At 34.4% G+C, this 15,698-nt stretch overlaps 1 protein-coding gene across 7 annotated transcripts in view; it reads left to right on the forward strand.

Moving 5' to 3' along the window:
• The first annotated feature begins 15,173 nt into the window (after positions 1–15,173).
• LOC105033842 (uncharacterized) overlaps positions 15,174–15,698 on the forward strand; it is a 53,748-nt gene continuing 53,223 nt past the window's right edge. For 6 of the 7 annotated variants that reach the window (XR_012141541.1, XR_012141542.1, XM_073257962.1 and 3 more), the window contains exon 1: positions 15,174–15,554. Coding sequence is in view for 5 of the 7 variants with exons in the window: in XM_073257962.1 (XP_073114063.1) it covers positions 15,374–15,554 (181 nt within the window). In the remaining 2 variants the exon portion in view is untranslated. The remainder of the gene's footprint in view (positions 15,555–15,698) is intronic. The other variant, XM_010908782.3, reaches the window with a different exon arrangement.

The raw sequence follows: 15,698 nt of genomic DNA on the forward strand, positions 1-15,698 counted from the left end.
CTGCACCGATATCACCTGATCTGAAAGATCATGGATGGAGGTGATGTCGAGTTTCAAAAGATCGACGGAAAGGAGAACCTGACTGATCCATTTACGAAAGCTCTCAATGTCAAGGAGTTTGAAGATTATAAATCAAAGATGGGTATATGATATTGTACCGATTGGCTTTAGTCCAAGTGGGAGTTGTTAGAAATTGTATCCCAAAGTCAATTGTCAGTCTGTTGATGGTTGTGCTTATTATTGTAATTGTATATAAATTATTAAATTAATAAATATTATTTAATTTTTTCATCATTGTATATATCTTATTTTGAACTCCTGTTATGTGATGAAGTCTTTAGAACTATTTGATTCGATATAGGAGGATATATCGTTTAATCCTTAAATCTTAAGTTCACGATCAAATGATATACTATTATTAAGACGATAGCTATATCAAGTATACATCGTTGTGTGCCATATATGTTGGTTGTCCGCTTAATCAAGGAGTGTGGAGACACTGGTATGGCATTCAAGTGAGACGTAGGAGTATATCTCACTGAACATGACTAACTGCTGAGCACTCTACTATCAAGAGTAGCTCATGAAGGATATAGATATAAGTATCCCTCTGACCTGAGATCACCATGGTCACTTGCAAGCAACTCACTGTGCTTTGGTGTCAGACTATTTGAATTTCTAATTTAGTAATGAAAGATTTTTGGGCACAGTCAAGTACTTGAGAAGTCGGTGTGTGAGTCAAGATGAAATTGATTATTCTGAATAAGTAGGAGTTAATGTATCAGTGTGTTTTAATTCAGTAAAATTTCGATCGAGATAATCCATGTGATAGATTTTGAAAATTAAAATATAATATGGATGACCATATCAAGATTAACAGTTTAACCCTAGGTCACCTTGAGCATTTAGATCGAAGGGATGAATTATACGGTAACCATATGCCAATAGGTTCTTGAATGATGCTTCGCAATCTTTCGACCTATCCGAATGTGGGGTATCATTACTAGACGATCACTTTGATTAATATAGAAAGATTATTCCTATACTACCGACTTAGGTTCGAACCTATAGAGTCACACTCAAAAAAAATTTCTGACTGATCATATGGCTGATTAACAATTAAGAATTATTCTAGAGTAAAATAGTCAATTCGATTGATGATTAACTCTGTGTAAAAGTTGTAATAAATCAATTCGCTAATTATTGATGAATTATAGAAAGATTGATTAGTAATTATATTATTAATTAGCTCAATTTGATTGAGCATTGATATTTGGATCAAATCTAATTGAATTAGATTCAATTTGGTTTGATCCGATTAGGTTATGAGATGACCGAATCGTCAAGGATGTTCGATTCTTGATTTGATCAGAACTTAAGCTTGATTAATTTTTGATTTGATTAAAATTTAATCAAGACTATTTATTATCTAATTAGATTAGGTTTAGTGGTCTAATTGGGTCTAACCTAATTCGATTGGATTAAAAATCTAATTGGATGAGAAAACAATTCGAATTCAAATCTCTTGCACCTCCTTTCTCTGGCCCTCTTATTCTTCACGCGAGAAATTTTTTTACATAAATTTTTCTCATGTCTAAAAACTTTTTTATGTCCACATCTGATTCTTTTTGAATTAAAAATTGGTTGGTTTAAATTTGAGTTCAAATGGATTTGAATTTGAATGAAAACCTAGAGTCCAAATTGAGTTAGACTCTTTTCTTCACGCCACCACCTTTCTCCATGCATAAAGTATTTTTGCATGAGATTTTTTATGCCATTCTGATGTTGGTTGACCCCTCTTTGAGTTCATAAGATGAAGATAAAATTTAGTTTAAAATTTAATTCAAATTTGATTTAAATTGGTATAAGGATCAACCAATGTTTGAAATTGAACCGAAACTACCTCTTCTTTATCTTTATCTTCTATGAGATGCTACCCTTAAGAAAGGATCAGTTTTGTATGAGATGAGAAGTAATTTTTGGTATGAAAAATTTACAGAGTTGGGGTGTGAAAAGTTGAGAGTGGGTTGGGCTTCCGTGCACGAGAAATAGAGGAAGTATTCTTCCTCTCAGGTGTGAGGTGTAGGATCTAGGATTTCAACTCTAGATTTTATGAGAAGAAACATATAAGAGTGAGTCTTGTTCAATCTCCCACACCACCACCTCCTTGTAAAGCTTCATCTTTTGATCTGGTGGAGTCCGAAAGATCCAAAAAAAGGAGCTTGGGTTAGCCATCTAGAGCCTTCGACGCGAGCTAGCACTCCCGCGAAGGAAGATCCGATCAGAACTTCGAGTGGACGATCTGTGTGGCTACTCAGCATTAATAAGAGCTTCATATCATATCTATCAGTAGTAGAGATCATCAACTCATGAAAAGATGATGAGTTCTAAACTCAACCGATGTGATCTAAAGGTTAGATCAGATTCAGAGCATCGATGTGATCGATGCAGTTTTTTATTTTATATCAGATTTTATATATAATTTTTTTATATCATAGATTCTTAATTGATAATTTAAATCTAATTAAGATATATTTAGATGATTAAAATATTTAATTTTTTATTTTTTACTATAAAATTTTAAAAATACATGCTTTGAACTATCCATTTTTCCTTCAATTGGTATGAGAGCCAGGTTTCTTATGACATAAATTTTTTTGCATATAATCTGATATTATATATATTTAGATCTATAATTTAATTTAAATTAAATTTAATATATAATATTTAAATCTAAAATTAATTATAAATCTGATCGCACAAACTGATATAAGGTTGTCCTGCTGTAAGGTTTACCCTTACAATACAAAGGTTATCCTAGTTTGTGTTGATCTTTATAAAATTTAATTTTAATTATTTAGATTAGATTTAAATAATTAATTTAAAATCTAAGTAGTATAGTAATCTGATTGGATAGATCCTTAAAGCCATCCAATCATAGGAGAAATCAGGATTTCATAACTCTATTTATCCATTCGGTGGGATCTCCTACGGCGTGTAGGGGTACTGTGTAGTCTTTTTCATGATGATGAATAATGTAAAAAATTTTAAAATATTATTTTAAATCTAAAATAATATATATTAGATCTAAAAATAGTATTTTGATCATTAGATAATTGATTATAAAAATATTTTATAAAATTAAGAACTGTTTTTAAATACTGAACCCGAATCCATGTCAGTCCAAAATTTAATTGAGAATTAAGCGATCTAGATTTGAGAATCAAAGATCTAAGGCATTAATTTCATAATTTATGGGTTAATGGGTTAGCTCGAGTCAAGTCTATTTAACTAGATTAGACTTAGGATTAGAAATCATTGATAATGGACCATGTTACTAATTAATCAAATCTAATTAAAAGTTAATTCTGATTGGATCAATTTCTTCTCTTGATCAATTTCAATAGTTGTACTTGATCAAGTTCATATCTTTGATTAGACTAATATGGACTTTGATCGTAGCTCTGTGATCGAATCCAAGTCTATAAGTTGATCAAATTGAAAATGACTAACCAGTTGGTGTCTAAGATAAGTATAGCAGTTTTGATTGATGGTCATTAATTGGGAGCTATTCACATAGATTGAATTTATATCGAGTTAATAGCATATCCCTCCCATCAATCTCACTTATCTAGCCAACATAGTAAATCATATTTTGATTAGATCATTTAATGATTGGGGTTGACCCATGCTAACTAGAAAATCAGTATGACTGATTTAGGTGCCCCTAGTTCAATTTATCTTGAATCTTCTTTATAATTTGGTGAAGTCAGTAAGAAAATTTATGACTGGTTGGCTGGACTAGCTTATGTCTGATCTTCTTTAATCTAACTTGGTGAAGTCAGTGAGAGGATTAAGATTAATTGATCAAGTCTTTTCTCATCTCTCAATTCAACTAATTAAATCCTCTAAAATTGTTAGATCTCTAAAATGAAATGGTTATGATGATAACTAGATCATAGCCTCCCATTATGTTGGATGATAATGGGTCCAATAGTTTAGATGAACATTGGAGGTGCCACATGCCTAGTATTCATCTGACTATCAAAATTATCATTCATAATATGTTGATTTAGTTGTGTATTTCTGATGATAGTCAAGTTGGCCAAGCCACACTCGGGGTTGGTCACTCATTTGTTAGATGCACTAAATTTTGGTATGTTAATGGTTGGACCTAACGAGAACTTTCAATGGAGGTGTCACACACCTATTGAAGAGGTGTTTGGGGCAAAATTGAATGCTAGAAATTATTTGATAAAATAATTGATTACGAACCTACTCATGAGTGCACAGGGGTTGACTGAGCCACACTCGGGCCTGTATGCAGCTCATGTAGATTTTAGTACCCACTAAAGAATTAGTATAATTTCTCGAATTAGAGATAAAGGCTACTAATTTGAATAAAATAGTGAGAGAACCTTTAGACTAAATCCATATCTTTAGGCTTAATCAATTCATATACTAATTAGATTTTGATTTTTCTTTTGTAGTTATGGTCACCACCTTGTCGCTTTGATCACTATTAGATAGTGATAAATTGATGGGATCAAATTTTGATAGCTGATATCAAAAACTCAAAATAGTCCTGAAGCATGAACAGATCTTGTATGTGTTGACAGATCTAGCATCCGAGGAGTCAGCTCCGAACGTGCGTAGTATGATCAGAGACACTTATCAGAAGTGGCTCAGTGATCGAACTAGGATTCGTTGTATTATGCTGGCGATAATAAATGATGAGTTTAGCCATCATTTCGAAAATGCTCAGCCACAGGACATGTTGAATGAGTCCTTTGGCACACCCGATGATGTTGAGAGGTACAAGACTAGTAGTGCCATCTTCAATGTTCGACTGAGGGAAGGAGCATCAGTCACCGATTTTGTACTATCCATGATCGAGATGATTGAGCGCTTAAGCAAGCTCGACTTTCTCCTACATGAGCAGTTGGAGAAAGATGACATTCTAAACTCTCTGTCCAAGTCCTACCTCCCTTTTCTTATTCATTTTCAAATAACAAAACATGTGGTCAACTACCACGATTTGCTGGGGTTGCTGTAGAACTTTGAGAAGGATCACCAACTCCACAAGGAGTTGGTGAATGTTATGGGAAGGTCTTCTTTTGGATATCGACCCTTTAAGAAAGAGAAAAAGGATAAGCAGAACAAAAAAAAGGTGCAAAGTGCTGGGACACCCAAGTCTAGTAAGATCAAGAAACCCAAGTCCAATCAGAGTCAGATGGAATGCTTTTACTGCAAGAAGCAGGGGCACTGGAAGAGAAATTATCCTCAGTACATTACCTCCTTGGATCCGAACAGGCCAAAAAAGAAGCAAGTTGTTGTTGGACAAGATAATTATATGATAACATCTTGTAATTTCTCAATTTATGATTCTACTGCTTGGATATTAGATACCGAAAGTCTTTTTAATATTTGTAATTCATTGCAGGGTCTGCAGGTCAGTAGGAGATTTGAAGAAGACGAAAGGTTCTTTAATGTTGGGGATGAAAGATCAGTTTCAATTTCGTTAGAGACTGTTAAGCTTGTATTCAAGTCCAATGTAATTGTTCTTAGTGAATATCACTTTTGTCCTTCCTTTTTATGGAACATTATTTCTATAGACCTCTTAGCTATATACAGTTATGAAATTTTAATAAAAAAAAATAATTTTAATATCATTATGAATGGTGTTAATGTGATGAATGGACAGCTGAATAATGGTATTTACATATTGTCACAATCTGTTAGTGTAATGTACACATCCAGCAAACATCCTAGAATTAGTGATGTCTTCGATATCTATCTTTGGCACTGTAGGTTAGGTCATGTTAATAAGAACAAAACAAGTTGATACAAGAGAAAATCTTCGAAGTCAGTATTGTGAATTACTTCCAACCTATGAGTTCTGTCTTCTTGAAAAAATGATCAAATCACATTTTACTGAAAAAGGTAAGCAAACCAGTGAAGTTTTAGATTTGATATATACTGATGTATGTGGATCGATGAACATCGGTGCCAGAGGTGGATATTATTATTTGATTATATTTACAGATGACCTATCGAGGTATGGGCACATCTACTTAATGACACATAAGTCAGAATCATTTAAAATATTCATACGATTCCGTAATAAAGTAGAAAAATAAACTGAAAAGAGTATTAAAACTCTTCAATCCGATCGAGGAGGAGAATACCTCTCCAGTGAGTTTCTGACATACTTAGAAGATAATGAGATTCTCTCGTAATAGATCCCTCCTAGAACACCACAACATAATGATGTATCGAAAAGGAGGAATCGAATCCTGTTAGATATGGTTCGATCCATGATGCACTTTGCAAGTCTGTCAATCTCCTTTTGAAGATATGCACTCGTATTTTAAATAAAGTTTCAAGTAAGTTCGTAAGTAAAATACCACATGAGATGTGGACAGGATGTAAGCTAGCACTCTCTCACCTTAAAATTTGGAGATATCCGGCTTATGTCAAATGTTTGAAAACTGACAAGCTTGAACCTAGGTCTGACAAGTATTTATTTGTAGGATATCTAAAAGAGATCAAGGGATATTACTTCTACCTTGCTGATGAACAGAAGGTGTTCATCAGCAATAGGACAGTCTTTCTAGAAAAGAAGTTCCTTAGAGAAGGAACTAATACCTTAAAAATTAAACTTGATGAAGTTCGATCGGTAGAAAAATTGACACAATCTAGTAAATCCATAGAGTTAGACTTGATTAGATCAAATCCAGAATCTGTTGTAGAAATATCTTTAAGGAGATTCGATAGAGTACCGCATCAACCAGATAGACACTACGATTTCTTGATCCGAGATGGTGATCCAGTTGAACTTGATGAGAACAATGAGGATCCGATCATCTATATGGATGTGATGTAGAGGTCTGACTTCGATAAGTGACTGGAAGTCATAAAATTTGAAATGGGATCCATGAAAGTCAACAATGTATAGACATTGGTTGACCCACCTGAAGGGGTAAAATCCATAGGATGTAAGTGGATCTTCAAAAGGAAGAGGGGCATAGACAGAAAGGTAGAGACCTATAAAGCCCATCTGATTGTCAAGGATTACCGTCAGTGTTACGGTATTGACTATGACGAGATATTTTCTTCTATGACAATGTTCAAGTCATTCGGATCATGCTTACGATAGCAGCACATCTGGACTAAGAAATCTAGCAAATAGATGTGAAAATAGCCTTCTTAAATGGAGAGCTGGAAGAAGAGGTGTATATGATACAACCTGAAGATTTTATATCTACAGATGAGTCTAAGGTGTGCAAGCTTCAGAGGTCCATTTATAGACTTAAGCAGGCATCTCAGAGTTGGAACATGCATTTTGATAAAATGATCAGAACGTATGGCTTCATTAAGAATAGAGAAGAATCCTGTATATACAAGTGGGTTAATAACTCTGTGATAGTATTTTTTATTTTGTATGTGGATGACATTCTCTTAATCGAGAATGACATCCTTGCATTATAAAGAATAAAAGTTTGACTGTCATCACATTTCTCTATGAAGAACTTGAGAGAAGCATCCTTCATCCTTGGGATGAAGATCATTAGAGATGATCTAAAAGATTACTTGGATTATCTTAGTTGATGTACATTGATACTACGCTAAAAATGTTTAGCATGGAGAATTTCAAGAAAGACTATCTTCCGATAGGCCAAGAAATTTCTCTCTCGAAGAGTAATTATCTGATAACTCTTCAAGAGAGAGAATGTATGAGTAGAATTCTATATGCTTCGGCAGTGGAATCTATTATGTACGTCATGATATATACATGATCGGATGTGGCATACTCACTAGGAGTAGTAAGTAGATACTAGTTCAATCCAGATGAGAACCACTGGAAGGTCGTAAAGACCATCCTTAAGTATTTAAGAAATACTAAGGATCAGTGGTTTATCTATGGAGAATCTGACTTAAAACTTGTGAGATTTGCAGACTCCAGTTTTCAGTCGGATCATGACGACAACAAGAGCATGTCAGGATATATTTATATCCTAAATGATGGAGCAATCTGCTGAAAAAATTTCAAGCAGCACACTGTGGCCGACTCTACTAGCGAGGCAGAATATATCGTGGCATCTGATGCCGTAAAGAAAGCTGTGTGGTTACGAAAATTCATCAACGAGCTTGGAGTGGCATCCTCTCTTGATGGCCCCATCTTGTTGTACTATGACAGCACTGGCGGCATTGCTTAAGCGAAGAAATCGAGTCACATCAGCGGATCAAGCACATTCTGTGCTGCTACCATCTAGTCTGGGAGATCATGGATCGAGATGATGTCGAGCTTCAGAAGATCGATGGAAAGGAGAACCTGACCGATCCATTTACTATAGCCCTTAGTGTCAAGGAGTTCGAGGACTATCAATCAAAGATGGATATACGATATTGTACCAATTGATTTTAGTCCAAATGGGAGTTATTGAGAATTGTGTCTCAAAATCAATCATCAGTCTGTGGACGGTTGTACTTATTATTGTAATTATATATGAATTATTGAATTAATAAATATTATTTAATTTTTTCATCATTGTGTACATCTCATTTTGAACTTCTGTTATGTGATGAAGTCTTTAGGACTATTTGATTCGATATAAGAGAATATATCGTTTAGTCCTTAAACCTTAAGTTCATGACTAAATGATATACTATTATTAAGTGATAGCTATATCAAATATAGGTCATTTTGTGCTATGTATGTTGGTTGTCCTCTTAACCAAGGAGTATGGAGATACTGGCATGGCATGTAAGTAAGATGTAGGAGTATATCTCAATAAACGTGACCAACTGCTGAGTACTCTGCTGTCAAGAGTAGCTCGTGAAGGATATGAGTATAAGTATCCCTCCGACCTGAGATCATCATGATGACCTGCAAGCAACTCACTATGCTTTGGTGCCGGACTATCTAAATTTTTAATTTAGTGATGAAAGATTTTTGAGCACAATCAAGTACTTGAGAAGTCGGTGTGTGAGTCAAGATGGAATTGACCCCTTCGAATAAGTAAGAGTTAATGTATCAGTGTATTTCAATTCAATAAAATCTCGACCGGGATAATCCATGTGATGGATTTTAAAAATTAAAATATAATATGGATGACCATATCAAGGTTGACAGTTTAACTCTTGGTCACCTTAAGCATTTGGGTTAAAGGGATGAATTATATGGTAATCATATGCCAATAGGTTCTTGAATGATTCTTCACAATCTTTCGATCTATTCGGATGTCGGGTATCATTGCTAAATGGTCACTTTGATTGATATAGAAAAATTATTTCTATACTACCGACTTAGGTTCGAATCTATGAGGTCACACTAAAAAAAAATTTTTAACTGATCATATAGCTGATCGACGATTAAGAATCATTCTAGGGTAAAACAGTCAATTCGATTGATGATTAACCATGTGCAAAAATTGTAATAAATTAATTCACTAATTGTTAGTAAATTGTAAGAAGATTGATTAGTAATTAGATTATTAATTAGCTCAATTTGATTGAGCATTAAGGTTTGGATCAAATCTAATTGAATTGAATTCGATTTGGTTTGACCCGATTAGATTATGAGATGGCCTAATCGCTAAGGATGTTCGATTCCTGATTTGATCAGGATTTGAGCTCGATTAATTTTTGATTTGATTAAAATTTAATTAAAATTATTTGTTATCTACTTAGATTAAATTTAGTAGTCTAATTGGATCTAACCTAATTCAGTTGGGTTAAAAATCTAATTGGATGAGAAAATAATTCGAATTCAAATCTCTTGCGCCTTCTTTCTCTGCGCCCTCTTATTCTTCACGCAAGAAATTTTTTTATGTGAATTTTTTTCATTCTCAAAAGCTTTTTCATATTTACATCTGATTCTTTTAGAATTAAAAATTTATTAATTTAAATTTGAGTTCAAATATGTTTGAATTTGAATGAAAATCTAGAGTTCAAATTAAGTTGGACTCTTCTTTTCACGCCACCACCTTTCTCTATACATAAAGTATTTTTACATGAGATTTTTTATGCCATTCTAATGTTGATCGATCTCTCTCTAAGTTTATAAGATGAGAATAAAATTTGATTCAAAATTTAATTCAAATTTGATTTGAATTGGTGATAAGGATCAACCAACGTTTGAAATTGAACCGAAACTACCTCTTCCTTATCCTTATCTTCCATGGGATGCCACCTTTAAGAAGGGATTAGTTTTATACAAGATGAGAAGTGATTTTTGGCATGAGAAATCTGAGAGTTGGGGCATGAAAAGTTGAGAGTGGGTTGGGCTTCCATGCGTGAGAAACAAAGAAAGTATTCTTCCTCTCGGGTGTGAGGTGTAGGGTCTAGGGTTTCAACTCTAGATTTTGTGAGATGAAAAATACAAGAGTGAGTCTTGTTCAATCTTTCACACCACCACCTCTTTGTAAAGTTTCATCTTTTGATCCAAAAGAGTCTGGAAGATCCGAAGAAAGAAGCTTGGATCAGTCATCTAGAGCTTTCGACGTGAGCTGGCACTCCCATGAATGAAGATCTGATCAGAGCTTTGAGTGGACGATCTGTAGAGGCCGGATAACTTGTGCAGCTGCTCAATATCAGTAAGAGCTTCATACCATGCCTACCAGTAGTGAAGATCATCGATCTGTGAAAAGGTGATGAGTTCTGAACTTAACCAATGTGATCTAAAGGTTAGATCAGATTCAGGGCATCGATGTGATCGATGCAGTTTTCTATTTTATATCAAATTTTATATATAAATTTTTTATATTATAAATCTTTAATTGATTGTTTAGATTTGATCCAAGACGTGTTTAGAAGATTAAAGTATTTAATCTTTTATTTTTTACTATAAAATTTTAAAAATACATGCTTTGAACTACTCATTTTCCCTTCAGATCTAGAGAGATAGATTTAAGAGAATGATGGGACTCTCACAGCATATGTACATAAAGGAGATGCTGAAGAGGTTCAGCATGAAAAACTCCAAGAGAGATTTTTTGCCCCTTAGATATGGCATTCATCTCTTCAAAAAGATGTGTCCTGACACACCTGAGGTGATCCAACGCATGAGCAAGATCCCTTATGTTTCAGTAATAGGGAGCCTCATGTATGCTATGTTATATACATGCCCTAATATAGCACTTGTCGTGAGTGTCACAAGTAGATATCAGGTGAATTCAGATGAAGAACACTGGATTGCTGTCAAGAACATCTTTAAGTACTTGAGAAGGACTAAGGATTTGATGTTGGTTTTTGATGGAGGATCGGAGCTGAAAGTTGAGGGATACACCGATTTAGACTTTATGACTGATGTCGATGATAGAAAGTCTACATCGAGGTGTATCTTCTTGTGTAATGAAGGTGCGATTAGCTAGAAGAGTTTCAAGCAGTCGATCATTGCAGATTCGACCATAGAAATCAAGTATATCACCACCTCTAAAGCTGCTAAGGAAGTCTTTTGGTTCAAGAAATTTGTTGTGGAGCTGGGTGTGATGCCATTACATTGCACTACGATAACAATGATGCCATAATCCTCGCTAAGGAGTCTAGATCTCATCAGAAGTCCAAGCATATAGAGTGGCAGTTTCACATCATACGCGAATACCTCGAGAAGAAATTCATCGAGGTGCAGAGGGTCGACTCTGTGCTGAACGTGGCGGACCCATTGACCAAGTTTCTCAGCCAGCAGAAGATTGAAACTCACCTTGAGAAAATGGGTCTTATGTATATGGCTAATTGGCTTTAGGTCAAGTGAAAGTTTATTGGATTTTTGCCCTAAAAGTCAATTGTTGGCTGACATATTATGTAATTCTAGGACTAAAATTTGTACTTGTAATCTTTTTATTATCAATAAAGAACTCTTTCTTTTCAATCATGTTTATGTGTCCATGATTTATTTTAGAAATTAACAAAGATGATTTTTATATATTCTTAAAGAGTTAACAATTTGAGACATACATTAATTAGTGGTTAATTTCTAAATGCTCCTGATCAGAGGATCGTCACAGAAGACAGTGATCAATCTATTTGAGATTGATGCACGGTTCACCTCCCTTATGGGTAGATAAGTCTCGGATCTATAGTGTAGAGATACTGGAGTGAAGGTATGGGTGGTTGTTAGAGAACAACTTGCACTAAGTGTGACTAACACGAGAACCACATGGATGTCTACTCACTCGTCAGTGGTCTTCTCGATGCTGTAGTGGTGTGAGTGATCCTTTGACCTATGGTGCCATTGACTATTCGCAGCGAGACTGCTGAGTTTGACTGCACATTCCCTTGATCCTTAGCCATTCGGGTCCTTGCTGTGTATGTTGGCTTCAGTAGGTTCGGGTTTGCTGTTTGGAGTAGAATGCACCTAAATGAAATTTATTGATCTTGGTAGAAAAAGAGAAGTCCTGTACAATTTGCGAGACTGAGTTCAAAAAGTCTTTGGCCAAAGCAAGTGTGAATACTGAAAAAAATTTTCACGAGATTCACAAATGAACTCGAGTTGAGCCAATCTTGCATGTGATTGACGATGGGGTCTGACGAGTTCTCCATGACCTCCGTCAAGTTAAGACTCACGATAGAAGGACTGAATCATACGATAACTGCATCCAAAAATTTATACTTTTATTCTACTGGATTGCTACTACATACTACTATATGTCACTGGTAGATTGTGGGACTCATCGGGTGTCGTCTTGATGATCGATGGCCCTTGAAGGGTAGAATTAAAAATATTCCAGTCCATCGAAAAGAGTTTCGATGATATTGTGATGGAGATCATAATATATCTCACTATCAAATAGAATAAAACTTATGGGGTCACACATTAAGGGATTTAATCTCGAATTTGCCAATTAGGCTTATGAAGTTCCAATTGAATTATGGTTTATTGAAATCCTATTAGGTTTATGAGAACTATGTTAGTACGCGGTTAAACTTAATTCTTCTTGGAACTTTGATTTGATCAAGTCCATAGCTTTAAACCTAACTTAAATCCATTTGGATTTAATTAGACTCTTAATTGTGAGCCCAAAAAGATTTGATTAAGTCAATTAGTTGGCATAATTATCCTAACATTATCTCTTTTTTATCTCTTAATTACCTCTAAGTATGCATGTGGAATAAATGGAAGAATGGGTAGCGCCTACTTTTGTTTTTGGCATGAAATGGGCGTCAAATCCTAAGATATGGTAGAGGGACCTGCCTCCTCTTATATGGCATGGCGTGGAGGAGAGAGAGTGGGGCCATGCCCCCTTTTGATTTGGCTAGAAACCCCTTTGTGGGGCGTCAAGAGTTGGCACCCCACTACCTGATATATTTTAGATAGGTGCCTCTTGTACATACTTAAAGGGACTGATCATATACCATTCATATCTAGTTTTAATTAAAATAAATCAGATTAAAAAAGTAGAGAATTCTTATGAGATAATGATCTACCTTTTTAAGATAGTTGGATTCTTATTATGTGTCAGGGTAGTGCCTATATAAAGGGTATGTCTTTAGGATTTCTAGCTAATTGATTTTTGATGAAAAATCTCTCTCTCTCCCTTCTTCACGCCTCCTCTCCTCCCTCTCTTCTCTTCCACACCCAAGAGTTGGGCATCCCTTTTTTCCACACGTTAAGAGATGCTGCTTTGTCTTCAAGAGTGAAGATTGAGGAGAAGAAGAAGAAGACTACTGATCAAGGAGTTGATCCCGCAGTCCAGATCAAGGTGTTGATCAAAGTACTCAAGATTAAGATTCTTCTTAAGAAGAAGAGTCTTCTACGAAGAGAAATCAGTTAGAGATTGATCCCGATGGATATCCGTAGAGGTTGGACATGTGTGCGACTCGAGCATTTATGAATCCATGATCATCGAAAGCGATGAATATCTACTGGCACCAAGGTAATAAGATCTGATCTCATATTTGTTTCTAAACTCCAGATTATATATATGTATTTTCTTTTAGACTTGGGTAGGATTAGATTTGATCTTTTGCATGTGAGGTTAAAGGGTTTAATCCATTTTGTTTTCTGCTGTATTTTTCAAAAATTTTAAAATTTACACATACTGCCTACCTGATTTTCTAACAGTTGTGATATTTTATTTTTAGATTTATTTGCATGTATTTATACTAGATTTGTATGAACCCTCAGTCTCATAAAAAATAATTTAAAATATTAAATTATAAGGATATTATGGAAGTAGGGGGTATTTTGGGAATAAATAAAAGTTTTATATGGTTATACCCACAATTATATAGTTTTTATTTAGAATTTTTGGGGATTTTTTATACATATAATGCATTGAATGTAGACAAGTGAATAAAAAAATTTAGGACTAGTTTGGTTGACGGGAAGTGGAGGGGGAAGAGATACTTTCTGGAAAGTAAAGAAAGAATCTCTTATTTGGTTGGAGTTTTAAGAAGAGAGAGAGTGAAAAAAATATTTTCCATGGAAAGTCACTTTTCACATTTTATGGGAAGTAGAAACTCATAGGAAAAGTAGGTTTTGGCACTTCCCGTGACATGAAAAGTGATAATACTTTTTTCTTTACTAAAATATCTTTTTAAGATGCATAGCTAAAATTTAGTAAAATATCAATATATGGTTAGAATAAAATATTGAATAATAATATAATATTATATTAATATTATTCTAATATTTATATAAATATAATATTTATATTTATTATATTTTAATATTATTTTAATTTTTATATTAATATAATATTTTTATTAATATTAATGTAATATTTATATTAATATAATGTTATATTTATATCTATATTAATAAATTTATTATATTAAATTATTTATACTATATTAATATACTATTAATATATTAATATTATATTAACACAATAAATTATTATGGTTTAATATTATATTATAATATATTAATATTATATTTATATTAATATAAATATAATATTAATATTTATATAAAGTTTATGAGTAAAAATGTATGATTTTATATCTAATAAAGATATAATAGGTATGTTACATAGTTTTTTCAAAAAAAATAGGTGCTCATCCAAATATGGACTATTTCATAATAAGTCATATTTTTATGATCAATTAAATATATTAAAATTTTATTTTAAAAAAATAATTTTTTGTTTTTTTTTTTTTTTCTTACGACCCAAACGCGTCCTTAGGTGTAAAACGTAAATCGATCCATCTGGACTCGCAGCATTTGGACGTATCATTCAGCCAAACTTCACCCGAACCAGGCTCCACCCCTCGAGACGCCTGCTCCAAGCAGCAGCAGACCAAAGTTCTCTACGAAGTCCCGCAAAAGAGAGAGAAGACGAACGGAGCCAGAGAGCACAGCGCTCGTACTTGGAAAGCGAAGAGACTTGAAGAGGGGCAAGAGACTGGAATAGAAGAGGCCTTTGGGATGGCTCGCAAGAAGGGAGGAGACGAGCCCGCGGGAGAGAGCTCGACGCCTGCTTCTTCTCTGTGCGACGCGCTGCTCTTCACCACCTTATGCATCGTCGGCCTCCCCGTCGACGTCCTCGTCAAGGACGGCTCTGTCTATTCTGGCGTCTTCCACACCGCCTGCCTCCAGGACGGCTACGGTGAGAACGCCCCTCCCCAACCAAGCTCCAATCTTTCGCATTCCATTTCTTCTTAAAATCCGGAGTTCTTTTTGATCTAACGACCGAATTCTTTCTTGTTTTTATTGGATTGGTTACATTATTTGGTGCTGAGGTTGTCGTCAC

Source organism: Elaeis guineensis, chromosome 5 (genome assembly GCF_000442705.2).
Source record: "Elaeis guineensis isolate ETL-2024a chromosome 5, EG11, whole genome shotgun sequence".
Lineage (NCBI taxonomy): Eukaryota > Viridiplantae > Streptophyta > Magnoliopsida > Arecales > Arecaceae > Elaeis > Elaeis guineensis.